Source organism: Mus caroli, unplaced genomic scaffold (assembly GCF_978045245.1).
Source record: "Mus caroli unplaced genomic scaffold, Mus_caroli_1 scaffold_19, whole genome shotgun sequence".
NCBI classification, from domain to species: Eukaryota; Metazoa; Chordata; class Mammalia; order Rodentia; family Muridae; genus Mus; species Mus caroli.
In genome coordinates this window covers 41,527,501-41,554,165 of record NW_028227274.1, presented here as the reverse complement: position 1 = coordinate 41,554,165, position 26,665 = coordinate 41,527,501, and the positions used below count along the sequence as shown (strand labels likewise).

Below are 26,665 nucleotides of genomic sequence, written 5' to 3'. Positions count from 1 at the left end.
AAGCCCACTAGCAATGGAGAAGTGTTTCTCTTTCTCCGCATCCTCGCCAGCAATTGCTATTACTTGAGTTTTTTTTTTTTTTTTTTTTTTTTTTTTTTTTTTTTTTTTTTTTTTTTATCTTAGCCATTCTGACTGGTGTGGGGTGGAATCTCAGAGTTCTTTTGATTTGCATTTCCCTAATGACTAAGTATGTTGAACATTTCTTTAGGTGCTTCTCAGCCATTCAAAATTCCTCAGTTGACAATGGTTTAATTAGCTCTATACCCCATTTTTAATAGGGTTATTTGGTTTTCTGGAGTCTAACTCTTTGAATTCTTTGAATATTTTAGATATTAGGCCTCTACCTGATGTAGGGTTGGTAAAGATCTTTTCCCAATCTGTGGGTTGTTGTTTTGTCCTATTGACACTGGCCTTTGCCTTACAGAAGCTTTTCAATTTTATGAGGTCCAATTTGTTGATTGTTAATCTTAGAGCATAAACCATTGGTGTTCTGTTCAGGAAATATTCCCTGTGTCCATGTGTTCAAGGCTCTTCTCCACTTTCTCTTTTATTTATTGAGTCATTTTCTCAATTGAGGTCCCTCCTCTCAAGTGACTTTAGCTTGTATCAAGTTGACATAAAACAATCCAGCACAATTTGTAGTTATCACGTTGTGTCCTGATACAGTACAAATGTCTCACTCAGGACTGAGCACTACACAGTCTCTTACTCTGTACTCCTGAAATAGTCATAAGTCTCTATGTCAATCACCATTCCCTGCAACACTAGCCTCCCCGAATGAGATCTGAGAGATGCTCTAACCTCTGTGTTTAACTGTAGGTCACTAGGAGTCAATTTAATAAATGTGTTCATTTAGCAGAGCAATAGTCGTTGAGTGTCTCCTGAGACTTATAACCCATGTAGCCTCAAGTTCTTCACCCTAATAACAGTGACAGAGTGGATTGTGCAGTATCAATCCATGACTGGTGTAGACCACTTCAATCTCTCTTGCCCCAAGCTCATCTTAGCCTCATAGCCCTGTCCCCTGGAGACTCTCCAAAGGGCACAGCTACAGTGTTTGTAAAGGGTGGCACCTAGCCAAGTATCCCAATCCTTGAAACCAAATACAGTGTCTGTAAAGAGCAGCAGCTGCTGGAACATAAGGATGATCCATGGGAGTCTCTTAGTTCTCATCAAAAGCTTCCATGTGCACCAGCACCCAATCTTTGGAAGCATATATGAGAAGCTCTGGCCTCATGTTCTCCTTTTCAATGTTATCAGTTGGATGTTGATAATTTTCTCTGCTTTCCTCTTTGTTCAAGTGCACCATTTAAGGACTTACAGCAAAGATGTTTCTCCTCTAGTCAGGATTCTACTTAGGGCTCTATTACCTGGACTGATTCAGCAACTTCCTCTCTGATCACCATATCTCCATTCTCTTCCCACTCTGCCACCAGAATAAACTCAACTAAACCCTTCCCTGCTAGATACTGACCAGTCAGGAATTTCAGCATCCCCTTCCACTGTTTACTAGAGCATGAGCCCTACATCCTGAGGTGGGAATTATTCTATGTTCCCTACCAATGTATATTTCCAGCATTCATTTGTACTTACTAGGCAGGTCTGGGGCTCTACTTAATTACATCTTATTCCTACACAGAATAGGCTCTGTGTCTTTTCTCTGCCATGTCACAGCACCTGCAATTTTCTTGATGCTTCACCTGTGTCTACATTGTTGGTGTCCTATGCACTCCTCATGTACCAGACCAAGGCTGCTATCTTCTGGGACACTTCCTTGTGTATAGGGAAGGTACAAAGAAAGATCCTTGTCTCAAGTGTATGAGCAATTTTTGAGCATGTGTGCTTTTAAAAACACTAATCATAGTCTGGTGTGGTGGTACACACCTTGAATACTAGCAGTGTCTTTTGGGAGAAAAGGCAAATCTCTGTGAGTTTGCAGCCAGGCTATAAAGCAAGTTTCAGTTAGCCAGGGATATAGAGTGGGACTCTGAATCAAAGAAAATAAAAGTAATGGAAACACCTATCAGAGAGACCAGATAGGTAACAATGCTGATGATGAAGGTAGGTAGGTGTATTTCAGATGGATAGTTAGAAGTTAGATAGACAGGTGATAGATAAATAGTAGGAAGATACAGGGCTGAATTTCCCTGTTGTGGAATTTTTTAAAAATATTATACTAACTAAAGTGTTTACAAGTAACTATTGGTATTAACTGGGTGATATAATTAATACAGTAATTTACTTAGTTATTACCCACTGTTCACATTTTAACCATTGAATAACACACACACACACACACACACACATGCACACACATGCACACACACATAGTGGGCTTTTTTGTTTTGTTTTTTTGTCTTGGTTTTTCGAGACAGGGTTTCTCTGTGGAGCCCTGGCTGTCCTGAAACTCATTCTGTAGACCAGTTAAAAATTATGATGTCTCCACTGACTCAATGACTGTCATGGAGAAAAGACAGAAGAATGGATTGGTGCTCCCAAAATGGGAATTCAGAAATGTGAGAGACCTATGCTTCAGATAAAGGATTCTAAGCAGATGTTAATGGAATTGAAATGTCACTGTGAGTTAAGATACAGAAGATAGGATAAGGGAGGTTCTAGAGACAGGAGAGCTCAGGAGAGGTCCTTATAGGCCACTCTGGCTAGGAGTGGATGGACTGACACAAACTCATGTATTCACCCAACAGTCACCACCATCTCTGTCTCTTCCTAGGGCTTCCGAGGAAACGTTTGAGAAGACCTTAGCAAGGAACACCACCACGCAGTAGTGGCTGAAGCATCTCACTCCAGGAAATGAAACAGTAACATGGCAGTACCTGTTTGAGAAGATTAAAACCCAAAAGACTCCAATTAGAAAGGGACAATGTCCAAGAAAGGGCGGAATAAGGGCGAGAAGCCCGAGGCACTCATTGTTGCCCTTCAAGCTGCCAACGAAGACCTCAGGACCAAACTCACAGACATTCAGATAGAACTGCATCAAGAGAAATCCAAGGTGAGTAGGGTCTGCCTGGGGCCACGACTCCAGCCAATCTTGGTTGTCTCCATGTTTAACAAACTCAGCCATTCCTTTAAATCCTGGGCTTTGATGCATGCAGCCCAGAAACCACCATGCTAATATAAAATTACATCATTTAGATAACTGCTACTACAAAAATATTCTTGATCACAAACTTAACAAGTATTTTACTGTTTTGGCATTCTCTTTCATCACTGTAAGAAATTTAATTTTACAATAGACCTATTTCACCCTGTTCAATGAAAGTAATAAATGAGTCTGGAATCCATTCGAGGCTATTTCTATCTATTTCAGCTGAGTTGGCCTTTGATTAATAAACTCCAATGTGAAGTTCATGAGGGAAATATCTGTAGCCCCATGAAGCAAAGAGAACACATTCTCACATTTAAAAGGCATTAATTTGTGAATCCGAAGTTCGTGGCATTATATATTTTTCTCTGTCCTTGGAAGAAGATTGGCGTGTCTCAGGGTCTCTATCTGTGATTCTGTCTCTCATACAACACTCTGTCAGAGAATGATCTGGGAGAGCCCAGTACAAATTGAGGTTCCTGAATTTATAAGCCAACGATTTTGGTTGAGTAAGTGAGGTAAGGAACCCAGCATAGCTTCAGATGAGAGGTACTCATTTGGGATGACAAATGATAGTCATAGGAATGCTTAGGAGAGAAAAATACCCACAATATTTCTAAGGAGACCCCACCACTGCAGTACTCCACACATTTAATCCTTTTAAAACAGACAGCTCTTGAATGATACCTAACCTGTTCTCGAGGGCCTGGCCCAGTTGGCAGGCAGGTAGGTGTCATCCCCTCTTCCTCTGACAAGGCTCTGGCAGTAGGTTTCTTAAACAAGAACTCGGCCATCTCATACATTCTCCCAGGTTCCCCTTCCCTTCTTCCTTCCCCTCACAGTTAGTTACAATCTCACTACAAGGAGTTAGAGCAAAGCTTCTCTGTATGTCAGCAGCAAAAGGAAGCAGAGGGCAAATGAATCATAAAGCAATTTCATTATAGATAAATACGATTGTGTTTGCAAAGGAGCAGACTCTCGGGGAAAACATGATCAAAGCCAAGGTATGAATTTATGCTCCCTGTTTAACCCTGAGGCTCTTATGATAAAATGACAATCCAACTACGAGTAGGGAATGGATAAAGCCTGGAAACCTCTGGGATGATGGGCCATTACTCATCTTCTCAGCAAAACACATAATGCTGTTGGCATTTACAGAAAATGCCCCGAGTGCAGAGAACAGAGTCCACCGTAAATGCTTCGGCTGATAATATAAATAGCTAGGCCACAACAGACCCAAATGTACACCATCCATCACACAATCCAGCATGCGCACTTCATCTTATCACAGAACCTGTTCTTACGTTTAGCACCTGACTGGCCCTGAGTAGGTCTTCAAGTCCCACTCTGCTCATCTGTCAAGTGGAGCTGCAGAGGCACCTGCTCCATCGGAGTGTGCTAGGGAGGGAAGAGGTCAGTAGTTAGGTGAGGTTAAGCATGGAAAATGCATGGCGCTGTTATCTCTTTTGGCCCTCCATTTCCCCCTCTCAGGCAGGCATTGCTGTTTGTCTCTGCTTGAATGAAGAAAGTTGCTACCTAGTTTGCAGGCAGTGCTCAAAACGACTTACTGAATGAACCCATGTTAACAGTTTCTAAATGCTTTCCTGACATCTCTGTGGTAACAGTGTCATTGCAAGATTTTGATAGGAAAGCTCAGGCTTGAGTAAAGAAAAGCCTGTCTTTCTCTTTGAACCAATATTCCCAGGCACTAAATATGAGGATATTTTCCTGCCTGGATACCATGTGGCTAAAATTCCCTGCTCAGTGTAGATTGCTATGGGATGAGAGACTCCCCCACCGGGTTCTCCAGGGAATGCACTCTCTCTAGGAGCAAGGAGGATACAGTTTCAGTGAGGAGTGGTTTGGGCAGGGTGACAAAGGGGATGAGGGCATGGGGGCAGAGAAGAGGGTTCTGAGGTATACAGGCTGCTGCTAGTCAGCTTGGGGAGCACAGGCTAGGGAGCAAGGACTCCAAACAGGAGCAGCCAAATGACACATGCATTCAGACTGCAAAGCCCTTGACACCTGACCTCATGGTCTTCACTCCATGTTTGGGACAAAAGAAGCCTATGGCTACTCTCTGATTTCACTGGGGGCAGGAAAATAAGCTTCAATTTGCTTAACTCACTTGCTTTCTGGAGGCAGCAAGTGAAAGCCCCAAAATGGGGATTCTTAGAGATCACCTAATATCTCAGGGATATTAGAGATCTCCGTAGTGCTTGAACACTTGATCTCTGCCACCACCACCTGCCCATTCCCTTCGAAAAGCAACCAACCTTCTCTACCCTCAGTTCCCATAACCTCTGGTTCAAGGCTCACATTTAGAGTGTAATTTTTTCTTCCTTTCTATGCCTTTGCTTCTGTTTTCAAGAGGCCTAGCTGAAGGAAGAAATTACAGAAGGAAGAGAAGAGGATGTGGGAGAGAAGGGGAGAGGGGACAGAGTGCTACCCCAGCTCTTAAAAGGTTTTCCCATCAAAGCAACCTCTCAGCCCTTTTGTGTGAAAGTTCGTAGGCTCTGGTGACAAGCACTGCTGGTTTACTGTGAAGTTCCTCTCCAGGAATATGCAAAGCAGATTAATCCAAGCTTCAGCCTCTGATAGCTTGACCCATCTTGATGACCTCACAGCCCTTGCCTTGCCTTTACTACCACTGCCGCGATTTTTAATCCTTGGCTTCTAAGAGTATATTAAAACTCCAGTCACCCTCATGTGTATCTTGGCAGGATTTCCATGAGCCAGGCTAGAGTTACTGACAGAAAACACAGCATGAGGCCTGCATAAAGCAGTTATGGCGTCTCTTCTTCGTGTCCCACTGGAAAGTTTATCACAGGAAATACTTTTCACAGTGATCTTTTCCTTCCATAGAATTTCAGGGCAGAAAGGATTTGAAATTTCATTTCACAGCCTGGTTCAGTGTTCCTTGTTCTTGTCTTTCCTCTGGCTTCCCTACTCCTTAGGGTCATCTGTATTCTCAATGTCTACCAAGTCAAAACCCTATGTCACTAACCCCAGAGATTTCAACACATCCCAAAGGCAAGCCAGATTTTGCTTTGGACATTTCTTTCTGTTTGGAAATAGTTACTACACTCTTAATGTATAGCCACATTAGTCATACACTATGTGAATTTGCATTTTTGTTGGTGGTGGCTTGATATAACACTGTATAATATACTACCATATGCAACAATATTTTCAAAATGAACATGATAGTATCTACTGTTGCTTAGTCACTTGCTTTTGATACATTGAGTCATCTTCTCCATAACCAGATGAGAATGAGATCATCAACCTACTATGTCAGTAGGAAAAAGGCTGACAGAGGTAAAGGCATTTACTGAAAGTTTGAGAGCCATCAGGCCTAGGCTCTAGGCCAGACTTGGCTCTTGGCCACACTGGTGGAAATTGTTTGTGCTTATAGAGAGATTGGTTCTTCCTTTCTTCCCTGAAATACTGGGTACAAATATGACAGACACCACAGGGCTGACCTGCAGGCCAAATGTACTAATATGCACAATGGAGTATTTACAAAGGCATCAACTTAGACTGAAACATGTGGAAACCCCAGCAAGCCTATGTCTGAGCTTAAGTTATCTTTGCAAAACACTCATACTGTTAAAAGTGATTTTCATTTGCTAAATAATTTTCTCCATTTCAAAATATTATCATGTTAGTGTTTACATTTCTATTTGGCAATAGCATTTTTGTGTCCTCTTCTCATGATTTATGTTAGGATATTTAAATCTTCTAACTCAATGCCTAAATTATATGTAAGCTTGGAAAAAGACTTCATCACACAACTGCAGTGGTTCTCAACCTGTATGTTGAAAACTTTTGGAGCTGGTAGGACCTGTTCATAAGGGTTGCCTACAACCATCAGAGATATCAGATGTTTTCATTATGATTTGAAAACTGTAGAAAAATTACAGTTTTGAAGTAGCAACAAAAATAATTTTATGGTTGTGGGTCACCATGACACAAGGAACTGTATTAAAGGGTCATAGTGCAGGACATTTGAGAATCACTTTGTTATGGTCTCTTGAGTCTCCCAAACTGCATGTTTTAGCTCTCCCTCAAAGCGAAGCACTTTTCAAGATAAGTTTAAGGAAAAACAAGTCACATAATGAGATCCTGCAAATGACTGCCTTTTCCATGGATTCTGAAACAAATGTGAACGTTTCTTTGTTTTGTGAATTCTCCAGTGATTGACACCATGATCAACGTGGTTGTGTTAGCTTCCTTTTGGGGTTGGAATATAGTCTCCACACAGCTGTATTTTTTTGTAGTCTAACTTTTTGTTCTTTTGATCTCTCTCTTTCTCTGCTGATACACATGAAAGATTACTATTTATAATCTGAGAGAAACAACACAGTCAAGACAGAATCACAAGAAGATGTTATATTAGGTACTTGAGAATTTGACACAAGTCATTTAGGGTGGAACGTCCCCTGTCATATCTAATACAAGATTGCCTTATATACCATAGTGTATAACAGTTCAAGTTATTTTCCCATGAGTTTTTAACATGATTCTAGAAATAACCATTACAGACATTTTTCAAACACATTTTCTTAGATCAGTGGTTTGTAACCTATGGGTTGTGACCTCTTTGGAGTGGAACTACTCTTTCCCAGGTGTCACCTAAAACACAGATATTTACATTATGATTCATAACAGCATCAGAATTATAGTTATGAAGTAACTATAATTTAAAAAATATTTTTATGGTTGGTGTCATCACAACATGAGGAACTGAATTAAAGGGTTGCAGCATCAGAAAGGCTGAGAAACTCTTTCTTAGGTGGTGAACAGAAATCAAATCCAAAATCCCTTACCTGGCGTCCACTCTCATTATAGTTCATCACTGTCCTATAAAATGTCATTTCCCTTAGGACCTTGTGATCCAGGAGTCATGTTTTCATGATCCTCTTTCCAATGTTACTACTTTAAACATTTACTGCTGACACAGAGAAGGACCAAGTTCCCATCACTCGAGCTAAGGATACATTCCTAATGTCTTATATGGAAACTAAACTGAGTTTCTAAATTTAGGGGGCAGGGGGTGTTCCTCTGAAAATAAAAGCATTATCCAGAACAGGAATTAAGAAACCTTCCTACAAAGTAGAAGATACTAAATATCTTAGGGTCTGTGGGTCAGACAGTCTCTGAAAGTACCCAAGCACTGTAATATGAAAACAACCCCAAGCAATAGACAGGTGAGGTTGTATTATAATAGATCTGTATTCAAATAAAAAGAGACAGATATATGAGCTATCGTTTCCTCATCACATATCAGAAAGTTAACATTTTCTGTTTACTCCAGAAAGATGAGAATGTAATCAACATTGTCAAGAACAGAAAAGCATCCTTACCTGTAAAAGATGTTATGTTTTGCTGCAGTGTCTTGCAAGGGTGTATGAGTGAATGCATAGTTATCTATGCCTCTGCTTACAGGGTTGGCCAGAAAACAATAGCATATGGCTTGTAATTGCGCTTGTGCCTTCTTGCTCCTTACTGTGCTGTGTCTGCAATATGTGGATATACAATGGTAGTCTCTTAGGAGTTTCTAATCAGGGACAGGATAAAAGGAGGTGGGGATGAGAGAGAAGCATTCACAAAATCTGTCACATAAAGAAAAAACGCACTAAGGACCAACAAAGTGCACCAAGAAGACAAAGAACAGTAGATATGAGCTTAATCCTAGGCAATCAGGGTCACATGTCAGGAAAAGATGCTAAGTAGCTGGGCCAAGAGGAATGTGAGAATCCCAAAGAGAGTCAAGGAGCCATCAGGGAAAAGAGACTGTAGGCAGACAGGTACAAATATAAACCATGTGCAGAAAATAGCATATTCTCTTGTGTCTGGAGCAGAGGTGGGGAAGGGGAAGGAGGAACAAAGTCCTGCTCAACCTACATAGGAGCCTGACTGGCAAGGCCGAAGTATGGGGAGTCCATTCTCAGTGTGGAGGGGTCTCTGTGTTTTTGGAACAGCCACAACAGTCGTGCTAGGGCTGGGATTTACCAAGTGGGCATCATTAGCAGTGTGAAGAAAGTCATTCTCTCCAAATGAACCCCAGAGAACTCTAGAGCAACACTGGCCAAAAGAAGTGAAATGTCAACTACAAATGAATGTCAGATAGGTGATCTTTAATTAATTGTCTTGTGGCCAAATTTTTAGAAGTAGAAGGGATCAATTGCTTTCCCTGATAAAGTTTGTTTAACTTAACTCACACAAACTATTATCATTTCAATAAATGACAAAGGGCTAACAAGAAACTCTGTCTTACGATAAATCAACAAAATCCAGAGTGTATTTTACACACGGAACTAAACTCATGCTTGCAAAACTGCAAGTATTCAGTGTAGTGAGTATCCACCATGTTGGACGTCAAGCTAAGAAGAGATCAGAAGGCAGTCATTGGAACACATATGACTGCTGCTTCACCAAGACCTCTTGGGTTCTGCACCCTCGTAAGATAACGCCAGTGAGATTCACTCCTGTGCTTTCAAAACATGTTCGCCAAACACTATTTCACTTAGAAAATACTGGTATAGCTGAAGATAGGTAAGTTTCTGAGGTAAGTAAACTCCCACGTACTCTATTCTAATTACAATGATTTTAAAAAAGCAGTTTAACACTTTTAGGTTGAAAAGCTGTCAAATTATGGGAGAGGGAAAACCACAATCAGAGCATATTTTAAGGGGTGGGGGTTATTTTCAATAAAAATTAAAAATATGTGTTATTATTAACATTTTCCAACTGGAGAAATGGCAGAGACTCTGTCACACAGTCAGAAAATGCTACTAGGGCCTCTCAAATTCTCTCTCTCTCTCTCTCTCTCTCTCTCTCTCTCTCTGTGTGTGTGTGTGTGTGTGTGTGTGTGTGTCCCTGTCTACCGAGACAAAGAAGCTGAGACAGGCGATATAGGATGAACGGAGTGGAGGAGAAAATAGGACAGGATCACAGAGGGACCTTTTCATGCTACCCAGGTGGCTAGCTACATAGCATTCTGTTAAATCAGGGATTTACTAGGTCACATTTAAGTAGCACAGACCAGAAAGAACGAATTCTGTCATTGGAAATGTAACAAAGCTCAGAAGATTATTTTCAGCAGAATTCTGGAAAGGTGGAAAGATGAGAAGAAATTCTTATGAAATTACTTGGCGTGTTTGGCTTAGGGGGCAGCAAGGTCGAGTGATAAGAGTGAGACTAAAAAAAGACCCCCTGCATCATGTAGAAGCAACATGCCTAAATCCCTATAATTAGAGGAGAACCCAACAGACTACCCGATTTAGGGATGTTATCTGTTTGGCTGACTAGTGCACATGTATGTGGATATATATATAGATAGATAGATAGATAGATAGATAGATAGATAGATAGATAGATAGATAGATAGATATAGATATAGATATGTGTGTGTGTGTGTGTGTGTGTGTGTGTGTGTGTGTGTAACAAGTTGAGGAATGGAACGTGATTGCTATACAAAGGAAAAATAAAATCATGGCTATTATAACTATCTTCATTTATTACCTTCTCAATTACCCTCTCACATAAGAAAGAGGAGCATTGTACATATTTTGGGCACCTTATTGATGTATCAAACTTGGAACCATGCAGAGATGCCCACACTTATGAGTTTGGATGAAGCCAGGATTGTGCAGCTGTTAATTGTAGATATTTCTCTATCAATGGGAGATCCACCCCCAACAAAGCTACAGAGTTTTACTGGGTATACCAGTTGCCTGAGGAGTTGTTAAAAGCACATTCTGATATATAGGTTTGGTGGGGAACCAGGATTCTGCAATTCTAACAAGCTTCCAGGTGTCTCTGGAGCTGCCAATCTGTGGACCACATACTGATTAAGAAGACCTCAGAATATCAAAAGTCCGTCTGAACCCGCTAAGATAAACATCTTAGATGTTTCCTCCCTTTACACACCATAGTCTCTACTTTAAGGCCCTGGCTTTCTTTTCCTCTGAGCACAGAGTAGCTTGTACTCCCCCCCCCTTTTTTAATAAATAAGGTATTAAGAGATCATAGCAGCCTAAGCTGCAAGATCTTGCCCGGGAGTAAGCGTTTTCTTTGAGGCTCATGCTTTTTCATCCTTTCACCTCGCTGCCTCTAGGTATCAAAGCTTGAAAGAGAGAAGACTCAAGAAGCAAAGAGGATTCGTGAGTTGGAGCAGCGCAAACACACGGTCCTGGTGACAGAGCTTAAAGCCAAGCTCCATGAGGAGAAGATGAAGGAGCTGCAGGCCGTGAGGGAGAATCTCATCAAGCAGCATGAGCAGGAAATGTCAAGGACAGTGAAGGTGCGGGATGGGGAGATCCAGAGACTCAAGTCCGCGCTGTGTGCTCTCCGGGATGGCAGCAGTGACAAAGTAAGGACAGCACTCACCATTGAGGCCCGGGAGGAGGCCCGGAAACAGTTCGATGCAGAGCGCCTGAAGCTCCTGCAGGAAATTACAGACTTGAAAACTGCCAAGAAGCAGGTGGATGAGGCTCTAAGCAATATGATCCAAGCGGATAAAATCAAGGCTGGGGACCTTAGGAGTGAGCATCAGTCCCACCAGGAAGCCATCTCGAAGATCAAGTGGGAATCCGAACGGGATATACGGAGGCTGGTTAGTACTAATAAACCGGGGGACTCCGCCAGAGCTCTGTTGGGTATTTCCTAGTCATTTACCTTAAACCAAACACCTGCGCTTTGGTCAGCTGCTCTGTCGGAAGCGCAAGGTACACCGGTAGGTGTGGTCTAATAGAAATTGGAGCTGTAAAATGTAAGAGATTTTAGAGTTTTCATTTTCATAGTATATTTCATAGTAATTGCATTCACGTGGGCGCACAGGTATTCATGCAGCAACCCGTGTTCTTGGGTGGTCCGTGAAAAGACCAGAAATTGCAAACCCTCCTAACCTTAGCTTGTTGCTATGGGCTTCCTGGTTGTAAAATTTCATTGGTATTTTTTCAGGACAAAGGGATGTTTCTACAATTTGTCTGAAAATGTTGAAAACATCTTGAGTGATCAGCGAAAACATGGAGCTATAAAATCCCTGGTCATTTTGAAAATGGGTTCTTTCCCTCCAATTAAGCAAGAACTATTTATTATAATCTATTCTGTTTTTATTTTATTTATTTATTCATTTATTTATTTAATGTATTCACTTGGATGCCATTCAGAAGTAGCTTCTTGCTGTTTATAATTTTCTTGAGTTCAACGCACACAGAGTTTTTTTTCTCTTAGCATGCAAAGCCAAAACTACATAGAATCTCATGATGCTAAAATAAATAAATTAAATTAATGCATGGTCTAAAAGCTGTAGGACCCTAGGTTAACCTTGTTTATGATCTCAGGATGAAAATTTATATTCATCTACATGTAAAAGTTGACAATTAACTTAAATCTTTAGAACAGTGATGCTCAACCTGAGGGTCGAAACCCCTTTGGCAACCTCTACCTCCAAAACTATTTACATTACAATTCCTAAGAGTAGCAACATTACAGTTGTGGAATAGCAACAAAAATAATTTTATGGTTGATGCTCGCCAGAGCATGAGGATCTATATTCAAGGGTTGCAGCATTAGGAAGGTTGAGGACCACTGTTTTAAATGTGTTTAGTTCTATGTTTCTCTAAGCAGAGTACTATTCGAGGAAAACCATCCTTTCCCCTGTGTCTGCCAATCCTGAATGATTTCCTAGAAATTCTATGTCTCTAGGATTTCGACTTTAAGCTAAAATGCTCTGTGGTTCCCACAGAACATTTTGCAAGTTAAGCCTGTGTTGTTTTCTTGGTAATGTGGTACAATGTGACTGTAAAATTCTGTCCCTGACACCCTTTCTGAGCAACTCATTGTGCTGTACTGCTTGACCATCAAGGCCAACTTCAGTGCAGAAATACTGGTTTCTGCACTGCTCTTGGTTTCTGAAATGACCATGGTTGATGAAGAAGGATTCAAGACTGTGAACAATGGAACAGTCAGGTAGGTGAGTTACAAGAAAGCCTTGAATTAAATATTCTTGCTTGCCTTTCAGTGTGAAATTGACAAATTAGTCATAATCCCCCCGCCTCCATTACTTCTTTCCAAGAACACTGCTGAAGTAGACAGGAGATTCTCCTAAGCAACCACATGAAATCTAAACTACCCAAGTAGTGGCTTAAAAATTGGGTACAAATAGAACAATGCAGGGAAATGCTTTATTAATGCATGTGTTCCTGTCCTCCCTTTGTCATTTTAATTTCATATCCCTTCCATCATCCTCTTATGCACTTTTGGACCTGGGAGGGGGGAGGGTCAGGGGGGAAAGAAATGAGATCCGATCTTTATAGAAAATGTTACCAAAAAAAATCTACAATTCTTATTTTATGTATGTGAGTACACTTTCACTCTTCTCAGTCACACCAGAAGAGAGCATCAGATCCCATTACAGAAGGTTGTGAGTCACCATGTGGTTGCTGAGAATTGAACTCAGGACCTCTGGAAGAGCAGTCAGTGCTCTTAACCACTGAGCCATCTCTCCAGCCTCCTATAATTCTTTTTATCTATGAACTAGACCACTGATTAATTTTGCAGTATCCTGAGACTCAAATTATGTGTTCTTAACCACTGTATAATAGAGACCTTCTACGTGGCTACATATTCCACTGGAGACCACAGAGGGAAATTCTAGGGGTATGTGGATAATGATAGAGCCAGTACACTACAGAGCCTGACAGATGGGCTCTGGGCTCTGACGACGAAGCTAAAGTATCAAGATTTCATCACACATAAAGCAGGTGACAATGATGTAATGCTTAACCTTTCAAGTTCTGAGTCTCGTCTGGTGCAGAGTGGTCCTGGAACCTACTGAACAGGACATAAATAGAAAGTGAGATGCCTTGTATAACCTAACTGTGGGGCTGCAAATACTGCCAAGGATCAGACTTATACTGTAAAGGATCATTTATAATATTAGAGGTGATAAGGATGACTCCATGGGGTGTTAATGAGCTGATCTAGCATCTGCCATAATACAGCAAACATCACAAGTAGCCAGGAACACGCAGATCATGTGCTGTATTAATCTTCAGATAAGTCTGTATATGTTAATTCCCACGTGTGCTCAGCTTAACCATGGACTCAGACTTCTTTAAGAAAGTACAGCTTCCAGCTAAACTGGACACATGTAGCCTAGAGTCAGCAGCAGGCACTGATGTGAAAAAAAAAAAAAAAAAAAAAGAGTGACAGTGCAAACAGATGCTGTACTGCTCTCCCCATCAAAAGAGCACAGCAAAGAAACACACTAAGCAGGTGAGTCACTAAATATGAGAAAAGAGAGAGAAGAATGACATTTATGCCAAACGTCTTTTCTTGTTTCCCCTTTAAGTATTCACATAGAATATATTGAAATGGGACACAAAGGGTTCACCCTGTGTCTATAATCTCTTCAAAAACTGTTAACATCTGTTTAATTTATTGGGTGTCCCACATCTAGGCACAGCAAACCGGTTCTAGTTAACTGGAACTCTGATCCACTGATATATGGTACCTGATATATGTGTCTTAAGTACAAAATTAAGATATGTGATGCCACACACAGGATTAGAATACATGAGTGTCTGAATCAATAATTATTTTCCACAGATATATGAGGAAACATTTTGACCATAATTACCAGGCATTTCTCCTTCCTAGTCTAGTCCCAATGATGGTTTTCTTGCAGTAATGGTAGAATGATTGCTAAGGCCGACTGTCTTGAGGTGTGGGTGGGAAAGGAAAGATCACACAACAGAACCGCCTCCTGATAGTGTCAGAATTGACACTTCCTAGAAAATGAGTAAACCACTACCGGGAAGACTCTTATTTTCTTCAGTTGCAAATGAATGGCTGATAATATCAATCAATATTAGGATCAAGATCGAATGCTGGTTCCCTGAAAGTGACAGTAGTAATTTGTTTGTCCTGAGAATCATCATAGTAGGATATCTTGAATCTATCTTTCTTGTAGCTAATAATCCATTTTTAAATGTATTCTTTGCTAACCAACCCAGATCATTTCAAACACTATATGTAAGGACAACACCCATTCAGGGTATACCTTCTTCTTCTTCTTCTTCTTCTTCTTCTTCTTCTTCTTCTTCTTCTTCTTCTTCTTCTTCTTCTTCTTCTTCTTCTTCTTCTTCTTTTCCTACTATACAGTTTTATTGAGCAGAATTCAACCATGGAGACATGTTTGTAAGCGGCTGCACCATTTCATACCTCCACCCCCTTCAATGGTGCATAAGGACTCCAATTTCTCCACATTCTCATTTGGGGTTTTTTTTATTAGATATTTTCTTCACTTAAATTTCAAATGCTATCCCAAAAGTCCCTTATACCCTCCTCCTCCCCCCGCCCTGCTCCCCTACCCACTCACTCCCACTTCTTGGCCCTCGCTTTCCCCTGTACTGGGGTATATAAAGTTTGCTAGACCAAGGGTCCTCTCTTCCCAACAATGACTGACTAGGCCATCTTCTGCTACATATGCAGCTAGAGACACAGCTCTGGGGAGTACTGGTTAGTTCATATTGTTGTTCCACCTATAAGGTTGCAGACCCCTTCAGCTCTTGGGTACTTTCTCTAGCTCCTACATTGGGTGCCCTGTGTTCCATCCAATAGATGACTGTGAGCATCCACTTCTGTATTTGCCAGGCATTGGCAAAGCCTCACAGGAGACAGCTCTATCAGGGTCCTTTCAACAAAATCTTGCTGGTGTATGCAATAGTGTCTGCATTTGGTGGCTGATGATGGGATGGACCCCCTTCTATTAGTCAATGCTACTCCATATTATTTGTGAGTTCAGTACACTGCATGTCAGATTCCAGAGGATTTTTTTTTTCTGTATCATCACAAGAAAGAGGTGGACTTCCCATGGGGAAAACAGGATTCGTTCATAGCATGGTCAAATGAAATGTCCTGGCTCTCATTTAATGCAGATGGATGAAATCAAAGCCAAGGACAGGATCATCTTTTCCCTGGAAAAAGAACTGGAGACTCAGACGGGCTATGTGCAGAAACTTCAGCTTCAGAAGGAGGCTCTGGATGAGCAGCTCTTCCTTGTCAAAGAGGCAGAGTGTAACATGAGCAGTCCGAAGAGAGAGATTCCAGGAAGGGCAGGAGATGGCTCTGAGCACTGCAGTAGCCCGGTAAGTCCCTGCGAGTTGAGGTTAACAACTCTGGAGTGGAGTCATCTTTTATTTAGCTCTTGAGTTCTGCTTCTCACTTAAGCTATTTTCCTATCTATAAGTACAAAGGAATCCATTCTAACCCCCTACTGTAAATCCAGCGTGTATCTTGGGAACAGGCAACAAAGTGGGCTGTGCTTCATTATCCCACCACGTCAGAGCTGCAGGTGTCTGAATCTTTCGTGGAATTTTTCTAGCCTAGTGATATCTATTCAAACTTGAATCTATTATAAAAATTACGAGTTAAATGAAGATATCGCCCTGTTGGCAAAATTGGTAATTTTCCCATGAGTGAACAACTGGATTAGAAATTGAGAGTTATCATCTTCAGAGGTTGAGATACATGCCTGTAAAAGAGACTGAATCATCTATAGCCGTGGAATAAAAGTTTCTAGTTTAATGTACTTGCCATTTACTCCACCAGATTGTCATAATTTTACATGACAAATTATTTTCAGATGTATACTGAGAGATATAAACTTGCATGTAGTGGTTTATCAAATGATTTAGCTACAAAAAAAAAAGAAACTGTATGATTTAGGAACAAAAATGAGTTCCACAGTATTACATAGAACAAAGTAATAAGTAATTTATGAATTGGTTTTCAGGGGGAACACACATTCCCACCCTCAAGCACATATACAGGAGGACACACACGGACACACACACACACACACACACACACACCCTAATAGGCTGTGGTAAATATATGCTGATCTGGAATGTAGCACATAGTCAGTTTAGTTCTTTTGCTAATACTTATATGGGATATATCATGATTATCCCACCCCCAAAATGGACTTTGGATTTAGACCCCTTGGTTCAAATTCATTAGCTTAGTTTCCTTATACAAACCACTTCCCCGTTCAGTATCCTTCCAAATAAGATGGAAACCATGGTGGTTTCTTCCTGATGGTCTACCTGTTATAAGACACCATTTATAGAATGTAGAACATTGTACTAGTTAGCCCTCTTGGCTCTGATTACAACTATCCACTACAAGACCTGGGCTGACGTAGAAACACCATCAGTTCTGCAGTTGGTTCGATTGTGTTGAACCCTCCAGGCTATGATGACTCCAGGGGTGTGAAACTGCTCCACCATCACAACAGGTAGCCACTATCAAAATGAAAAACAATAGTAGATCCCCAAGCATGTAGTCAGGGTAGGCCTATAGTACAGAATTCAGCAGCAGTTGCTATGTGTAAGGTGGTTCATAGCAATTGGTCATACGGTAAAAAAGATGTTATTCGAGTTTATTGTGCATACCTTGCTTTTTCATATAAAAGTAATATGCTTTCTCACAGTGACCTTTTACCCCATAAATATAGAGAAATTCACAAAGCCACATGTCTGCTCCTAATCTGTCCCCTCTGTGGCTAAGTATAATAGCAGACAGGTGTCTGTGTCCCAGGAACCAATGGACATTTGCGACATGAGGGTATTTCCTGAATTTCACAACCAGTTCTGATAACCTGCTTCAACCTTCTGTCACTCCCTCTGTGCCCCAAGGCTGGGCTCCAGGGTCTGTCGGTTTGCCCTTGGAATTCATTTGTGGTTTTAACCAAGAGAGGTCTTCACTCAGGAGTAAATGCTGAGAGTTAGAAAGAGCTAGCTAGTCTTCTCTTAGTAAAAGACCATTCATCTTCATGGGCCAACTTGGAAGAAAGGCGCCTATTACTTTTCCTGATGGTAGTCCAGAGATACTCATTTCAATTCTCATGTGTAGGACCTGCGAAGAAATCAAAAGAGAATAGCCGAATTGAACGCCACTATACGAAAGTTAGAAGACAGGAACACCTTGCTTGGAGATGAGCGGAATGAGTTGGTGAGTTTTACACAAACTGTTTGCATTGGGTGTCTTGTTACATGGTGTGCTCTAAAAGTATACCTTGTGATCTGCAGTTCATCATGAGAGAAAAGCAAGCAGGTAACAAAAGTATAGTATGATAAATCCCCACAAAGTGGCTGCCCCACATAACTCCCTCTAGATGTGTAAGTGCTTTTCTCTCCTAATATTTGTTTATTTATTTTATGTATGAGAATACACTGTCACTGTCTTCAGACACACCAGAAGAGGGCATCGGATCCCATTCCAGATGGTTGTGAGCCACCATGTGGGTGCTGGAAATTGAACTCAGGACCTCTGGAAGAGCAAACAGCGCTCTTAACCACTGAGCCATCTCTCCAGCACCCTGCTTTTCTTTCTTATTATCATTACAGCATTTTAAGAATAGGCATTTTGGCATACTAGCCTACAGCTTATATGTTAATGGAATTGTTTATGTGAATGTGATTTGATCCTTTCTTTTATCTGGGGCCACTGTTTCTCCCTAGAGCTGAGTTATTATTACTTCTCACAAGCTGTGAGTATTGTAAGGCATTGCTCTCTCTTTCTACTTTTTAAAACAGTATCATGAAATTTCTTCTAGAAACTGTGTAACTGGTTCAATTTGCAAACCTCTGAAGTTCTTTTGGTTTTGTTTTTGTTTGTTTGCTTGTTAGTTTTTTTTTTTTTTTTAAACTTCTATCACTAGGTACTTCTTAACGGTCACCACATTTTGCAACATTAAGATTTTCTTTACAGCCAGAGCATAGGCTTACTGTCTTCATTTGCCTTCTACTGTTATGATTAAACAAGTGACCAAAAGAAATTTGAGGAGGAAAGGGATTTATTTGGCTAACATGCTTTGATCACAGTCCACCTGAAGGGAAATCAGGGCAGGAAGTGAGGCACCGACTGGCCTGCTGACCCTAGCTTGCTCAGTTTGCTTTTTGATAGACCCCAGGACCATTCACTGGGAGATAGTACTACTCACAGTTGGCTGGGCCCTTTCACATAAATTGTTAATCAAGAAGGTACTTCACAGCCTTGCCTACAGGCCAATATCCAAGACACATTTTCTCAACTGAAGTTCCTTCTCTCAGGTGACCCTAGCTTGTGTCAAGGTGATAAAAAACTAACCAGGACAGTGGCTTTTAGAAATATCACATCTCCTCAGGAAAGAAAGATGTGCTCCACAATCTCTAGTTATAGCTTTATTCAAATTCGCTGTCTTGTTTTAAACTTTCTATACACCTCTAATATTTTTGTCTACTTATTCTCTCAGAAAACTTTTCTATGTCTCTTCTTAGCTCTGCTCATTTTTCATTATAGATATTTGAAGTTATGTTATTTGATAGGTGTAAATTAATATTTGCTAATGGTTTTGGCATACCAACTCTTTCATATTATAAAATACATTCTCTCCTTGACCTGAGGTCTACCTGTTATTAGTTAAACTATAGCTGGATGTTTTAGTGTTCACATGAATCTCTGTCCATTAATATATGCATACATATATGCATGGTTGGTCATAGAGGCATAATTTCAGTCTCCGTTAAGAACTAAGGCCTGTCTTTCTGAAGAAGCATCTTGTAGGATGCTTCAGAACTGTCATGACTGCATGCTGTGCTAAAATGGGACAGTTCCTTCTCCTCATGCTCATTTGAATTTTCTATGAATAGTATGCACCTGGTAGACTTGAATATTTAAAACACTGGGCATTAATCTCCATAGGACGCCCAGGGTGGAATAATAAACCCAGTGAACAATCTGTCTTTGTATGTACTCAAAATTTAATATTAATGATTAAGATACCAAAGCTCAAAAACTATGAGTTGCACCTGATTATTTTTGAAAAATAAAGCCAATGTTTTGTTTTCATTATAAAACTAAAGTTTTTAAATTCTGATTAGGATGGGACTAGGGAAATGCCAAGAGCCACTAATGGGGTTTGCTTTTGGTTTTTGTTTAAGCATAGGTAACTTTCTCCTTCCTCAGTATATCCCCAAATCATAGATTTCCGTAAAAGGACTCACTATTTTTGAGATCCTCCAATATCCTTTTTCCTTGTGATAAGAAAAGAATAAGCTAATCATTAGAAATTCAACATGGAAATTCAAGCTATCTGTATAGATTGGCCTGTAGTATATCAACCAAACAGAAGAGTTGTGAAAAATGAAAGAATTAAAGGACAGCATTCATGCATTTAGTCTAGTGCTTCTAAACTAAAGGCAGTTTGGGCAATGTGTAGTCATCTCAGCTGACAGTAAGTATTATTATTGCCAGTAAGTAGCAGACAGAGGGCATAGATACTGCTAAACATCCTATGGAATATAAAAATGGTCCCCATGACAACAACAACAGAAAAGTATATCCTGTCTTACTTACTGAGAGTGAGATTTCAGCAAGACCATTTAATGCAGTTGGGGAGAATAAGGCTTGGAACCAGGTTGTGGTGACCATGTGGTTTAAATGGGCTTCTGTAGGTTCCTGAACCAATGAGAGGTCTTTCCTGGACCAGGAAGTCAGTTTGGTTATGTGTGGGGGAGTGAGGTAGGGAAAGTAAAAGGGAGCCACTTAGCTTCTGGCCACTCCAACCACCAGCATCTGTGGCGCCTCTGTTAAGGTAACAGATAAGCCAGAATTGTGAGGACTATGATGAGTGCCAAGCATTCTGGCTCATGGACTCTAATCAAAGCACTGGGAAAACACAAACAAGAGGAATCCTGTTTGTTCCATCCTCATTAGGTCTACATAATAAGTTCAGAGTCTACCAGCTCTACAATCCCATTAAAAAGAAAGGAGGGAGGGAGAGAGAGAGAGAGGCATACAGACAGGCAAAAATAACATTTATGAGACAAAACTAGAAAAGACTGACCCATTAATGGAGAAGAATCTAATAGTCTGTCCTGAGACACACAGGGTGACTGCTGGGCTGTTTTCCTTGTTCACACCTGACCTCTCTCACCCTATTTCCCTCAAGATACGAGAAACAAATTTTAATTTCTTTATGCCCAGTTAAAACGCGTGCGGGAAACCGAAAAACAATGCAAACCTCTCCTGGAAAGGAACAAGTGCCTAGCCAAGAGAAACGATGAACTGATGGTGTCTTTGCAGCGCATGGAAGAGAAACTAAAAGCCGTAACCAAGGAAAATTCAGAGATGGTGAGTAGCACACTCTGCTAAACCTACCTACTGCTTCCTTTTCTGGGTTGCTCCTGACCTACTGATTTTTTTCCTGAGGTTGTTTGGGTAATATATATATATATATATATATATATATATACCGCTTGGATTTTCCCTTGAGTAAGCAAGGAAATGTTAAGAAGAAAGTGACAGAAAGTCCTGTCTCTGCATTTTATGAGGTTTCTAACCTTGCAGACTGGAAGGAGCTTTTCCAGGAATGCACTTACTCTTCAGACACTTGGAAGCTGAGAAGCAAAGCCTCGGTGTGACCCCCAAGCCACAGAAATGAGAAGCAAGCAAGGTCATGCCTGCTTTCTAATTTGTTTAACAGTTGGGAAATCAATATCATAGCTTGTATTATGTGTGAATGACTGATATGATGGTACATTCCTGAAAGGGCTTCCAAGGTAGGTTTAGAAATCTCCAGAATATTGCCAAGGACTTGAATGTATCACAGCAGGTAAAATGTACTTGGCTGTTTTAGTTCATGTATGTAAAAGTGTGTCCTCTCCTGGGAAAATATTCAAATTAACTGGACCCCAATTTCTACAAATATATCAAATGACTACATTTGGGGATTTTTAAAGTTTCTACTTGTAATTTTTTTTCTTCTCTAATTTAGAGAGAAAAAATAACATCTCACCCACCGTTGAAGAAACTGAAGTCTCTGAATGACCTTGACCAAGCTAATGAAGAACAAGAGACAGAGTTTCTAAAACTGCAGGTCATTGAGCAGCAAAACATCATTGATGAGCTCACAAGGGTAGGTGAACCATCTGGAAACTCCTAGCTGTTCTCAAGGATGGGTAGCCAACAGCCAACACATAAGGAAGCACTTAATAATTCTGGATTAATTTCAAATGCGTCTTCAGATGGTCAGTATGTAATTATGTACAAGGAGTTCTATCTCAAAATGTTTTACATTAAGCTGACCGATATTCCAATTATAAACATTTGCCAAATAGTTTGAAAGCATAAGTATAAACTGTCCTAAAGGAATTTTCAGATGCATGTTTATGGAAGTATACAGAGGAGGAAGGCAATTGTTTACTGGGATCGGGTTTCTGAAGCTCCGTAATTCAGAAAATCTTTTTTTTTGCCTACAAAATCAGAAACATATATACAATGTTTCTGAGACCTAATTAGTGCACTGCACATAGATACAATCTGTTCACAGTTTTGTGGGTAAAGAGCATCATCATAGTCATGTAGCAAAGCGGGAATACCTGCCAACACTTTATTATTGATAGATACTTCAGTATCTGCTGACTATGTGATTTCTGCTACACCATTTGAATCTGGTTGTGGTTCCCGTTAGCTCCCATTAGCAGCGTGAGGAAGAGAAACCGCCTGAACCTTCAGGCTGTCTTCTTCCCTTTGCAGTCTTTATTCTGAGCGCAGCATCTTTGATTCCTCTTCTTTCAAGAATAAGCCAAAGCCTGTAGGCTTGAACTAATCATGGGAGCAGGAGGGCTCTTAGACAACAGTCTCCAGAGTAGGTAAATGAGAAGATTCGCTGCCACTGGGAGCAAAAGATTGTACTTCTGTTTTTAATTAATTACTACTCGTCTTTTTAAAAAATGTCATGTGCTCATGTATGCTATAATTAAGATTAAGAAAGTAACCTAAGGGTACAATGTGTAAATTTAAAAAATTTCAGCTATATTGAGTAGGCATGATCAAAATTTTTGGTATATATAAAGGCAAAAGATAAAGTGCAAGTGCCAATGTTTTGAGTCATATTCAGATGTGAAGCCTGGGTCACTTGCTCCCACCTTGTTATCTCCTAAATCTCTCTTACTCTGGGGTCTGGGAATATACCTAACTTTGAACAGCTTCAAATTAAGCTGTATGAGTTTCCCATTGATTGGAGAGTTCCATGTAGTTGAAATCTGCAATAAATGCATGGAATATGTAGCGATTAAATTGCAAACTGTCCCAGTGTCTGTGCACACAGCATCTGAGTCACCAAGCTTATTGTTGCTGGTAGGTATTCATCACCAAGTTTCTCAGAAAACCACAGCCATTTCTGCCCAAACGAAACAGAAACAAAACTAGGCGACTCCCAGCAAATAGACACTCTTGCCTCCTGACTCATCATCTCATCCTTACAAGGAGCAGCCTCGAAACAAGTTTCCAAAAATAGTCAAGAGACACCTGTCTATGCTAAGAAATGTCAAAAAGTAAAAAATAAATAAATAAATAAATAAATAAATAAATAAATAAATAAATAAATAAATAAATAAATGTATATTTTTGGTGAGGATAATATTTTCTCAACACAGATACAAATTAATTTTTGGGCACTGGAAAGCACAATAATTACTCTTTGTGGGATTCTGTTTTCAACATTATTTTCTTCAGGTTTAAAATGAAGGAACAAAGTGTACTTTCTGATTAGACGGCAGGAAAAATATAATATATACAGTCTGAAAATATTGGCACAGCATATCAAAAAGTTACCACATTTTGTAAAATAAAATAATACGTCAGATAAAAATATGTGATCCTTCAAGGGAGAACAACAATCTCTTTAAAAAACAAAAAGAAGGTGCTGTAGAGGTGGCTCAGCCCTTGAGCTCAGTTTCTTGAAACCCCCAACAGAGGCTCACTTGGATCCATTGCCCTCTTCTGGCCACTGTGGGCAGAAGAAAGTGACAACAGAACTGTTGGGGGACATTCAACAACTTCCATTCTTTTTTTTTTAATTAGGTATTTATTTCATTTACATTTCCAATGCTATCCCAAAAGTCCCCCACACCCTCCCCCACCCACTACCCCACCCATTCACTCCCACTTTTTGGCCCTGGCCTTCCCCTGTACTGAGGCATATAAAGTTTGCACAACCAATGGGCTTCTCTTTCCACTGATGGCCGACTAGGCCATCTTCTGATACATATGTAGCTAGAGACACGAACTCCGGGGGGTACTGGTTAGTTCATATTATTGTTCCACCTATAGGGTTGCAGATCCACCCAACTCCTTGGATACTTTCTCTAGCTCCTCCCTTGGGGGCCCTGTGATCCATCCAATATCTGACTGTGAGCATCCACTTCTGTGTTTGCTAGGCCCCGGCGTAGTCACACAAGAGACAGCTATATCAAGGTCCTTTCAGCAAAATCTTGCTAGTGTATGCAATGGTGTCAGCGTTTGGAAGCTGATTATGGGATGGATCCCCGGATATGGCAGTCTCTAGATGGTCCATCCTTTCGTCACAGCTCCAAACTTTGTCTCTGTAACTCCTTCCATGGGTATTTTGTTCCCAATATCCCACAATACCTCTCCTGGGCATATATCCAGAAGATGTTCCAACCGGTAAGAAGGACACATGCTCCACTATGTTCATAGCAGCCTTATTTATAATAGCCAGAAGCTGGAAAGAACCCAGATGCCCCTCAACAGAGGAATGGATACAGAAAATGTGGTACATTTATACAATGGAGTAATACTCAGCTATTAAAAAGAATGAATTTATGAAATTCCTAGGCAATTGGATGGACCTGGAGGGCATCATCCTGAGTGAGGTAACCCAATCACAAAGGAACTCACACAATATGTACTCACTGATAAGTGGATATTAGCCCAGAAACTTAGAATACCCAAGGTATAAGGTACAATTTGCGAAACACATGAAACTCAAGAACAAAGACCAAAGTGTGGACACTTTGCCCCTTCTTAGAGTTGGGAACAAAACACCCATGGAAGGAGTAACAACTTCCATTCTTAAAAGACCTTATCTGTTTTCTAGGATCGAGAAAAACTCATCCGTAGGAGAAAGCACAGGAGAAGCTCGAAACCAATCAAGGTAACAAGGGAACTGTTATCAGAATGCCACAAAGAGCCAGGAAAGAGAGGCATGCCAAGAAACCTTTCTGCAAAGATGCGATACATCACACTCTTGAACCACAGTGTACCATAAGCACTACCTGTTTGAAAAAAATCTCTAGTCATTTTTTGGACTAGAAATGCTGTGTTCTTGTGTCCTAACCTGAAAGACTCTGATTTCCTCTAATCAGAAGATATTGGCCTTAATGTTCTTAGTGTTTAAAGGTTTTTCTGACAAGTTGCTGTGTTACATGCTGAGAGTAACTAAACCATATACATGATCAATATCTAACATTGAATCATATTAGCTTCTGATATCTGTCCTGTAATTAATTAACTATTATCTCTAGGCAAATATTGATAATGACATCCTCAGTCCATCATTATGTTTCTAGGCTCTAATACACAAATGCTTCATTGTTTTTGATTTCTGTGCTTGCTTTTGGTTTGGTTTGGATGTGGGATTACATGGCCAGGGTTAAGACTCTATGGCCTCCTTAGCATGAATGCCTCCACATTCAAAGCCCCTATGGAAGATTTTAAACCCTGAAAAGAGTAAGCTGCGTTAAGTAATCATGACATAGAATGTTAAGTGAACACTTTATGGTGGCTTTAGGAAGACAGCCAAATATCCATACATTTCCCTTGAATAAATCAGAAGTGCAACAGCACGGGAAAGGGATGAATTGGTATTGTGTTCCTGCCTAGAGTTTGTATTTCACCAAAGAAGCCTTAAAGCAGCCGTGATCTCAGTGTTCATCTATAACTGCCCTAGGGAATGGATTTTCAATGCAGCGTCTTTCATGAATTTTAGTCATGTTAGTAAGTATAAACTTTCTCTCTACTTAGAGGCCTGTTTTAGATCCATTCATTGGCTATGACGAGGACTCCATGGATTCAGAAACATCATCCATGACCTCCTTTAGAACAGACCGGACACCTGCTACCCCTGATGATGACTTGGATGAAGTAAGTTTTGCCTTTTCTCTGGTCCTGCATGATATTGTCACCAAATCTTCCCTCTAAGGGGAAAGGAAAATCACAAAGTGATCCTTTAACACTGGCCAACCTTGAGATCATTCTCCACTTTGATAATCTTGAAAGTAAGCATCATCTATGTCATATAATCTCCCTAGGGACTTTTGAAACCTTCGGTTTGACACTATAATTGAATTACGCAACAGAAAAGTGACTTTCCAAAAAGGTTTATCTGCCTGGAAGAGAGAGTCAGCCTAGGAGGTTTCTGGATTCAGGCTGAAGCAGGGTTAAGTAGAATCCATCAGAATGATCCCATGAGTTCAGTTGCACTGAATGCAACTACTAAGTCAGGGTTAGGGGCATGAGTCTTCTCAGTCCACACTCGCAGGTTTTTATAGGCAGGGTTCCATGGAATGCTAGTGGTCCCTGGGCTTCTTTAGTAGCTGAGGGTGACCATGACTTCGGATCCTCCTGCCTTTACCTCCCAAGTTCTGAGATTACAGGAGACCTCAACTCCTATATCTATATATTTATGTCTATGTCTAT

At 40.5% G+C, this 26,665-nt stretch overlaps 1 protein-coding gene across 4 annotated transcripts in view; it reads left to right on the top strand.

Moving 5' to 3' along the window:
• The window catches only part of Jakmip2 (janus kinase and microtubule interacting protein 2), a 167,599-nt gene that overhangs the window by 105,717 nt on the left and 35,217 nt on the right, over positions 1–26,665 (top strand). For all 4 annotated transcript variants that reach the window (XM_085833730.1, XM_029472123.2, XM_021150580.3 and 1 more), the window contains exons 2-9: positions 2,732–3,010; positions 11,229–11,726; positions 16,057–16,266; positions 18,035–18,133; positions 21,149–21,295; positions 21,939–22,079; positions 25,065–25,121; positions 25,991–26,110. In XM_085833730.1, coding sequence (XP_085689856.1) covers positions 2,882–3,010; positions 11,229–11,726; positions 16,057–16,266; positions 18,035–18,133; positions 21,149–21,295; positions 21,939–22,079; positions 25,065–25,121; positions 25,991–26,110 — 1,401 coding nt within the window. In that variant the 5' untranslated portion in view covers positions 2,732–2,881. The remainder of the gene's footprint in view (positions 1–2,731; positions 3,011–11,228; positions 11,727–16,056; positions 16,267–18,034; positions 18,134–21,148; positions 21,296–21,938; positions 22,080–25,064; positions 25,122–25,990; positions 26,111–26,665) is intronic.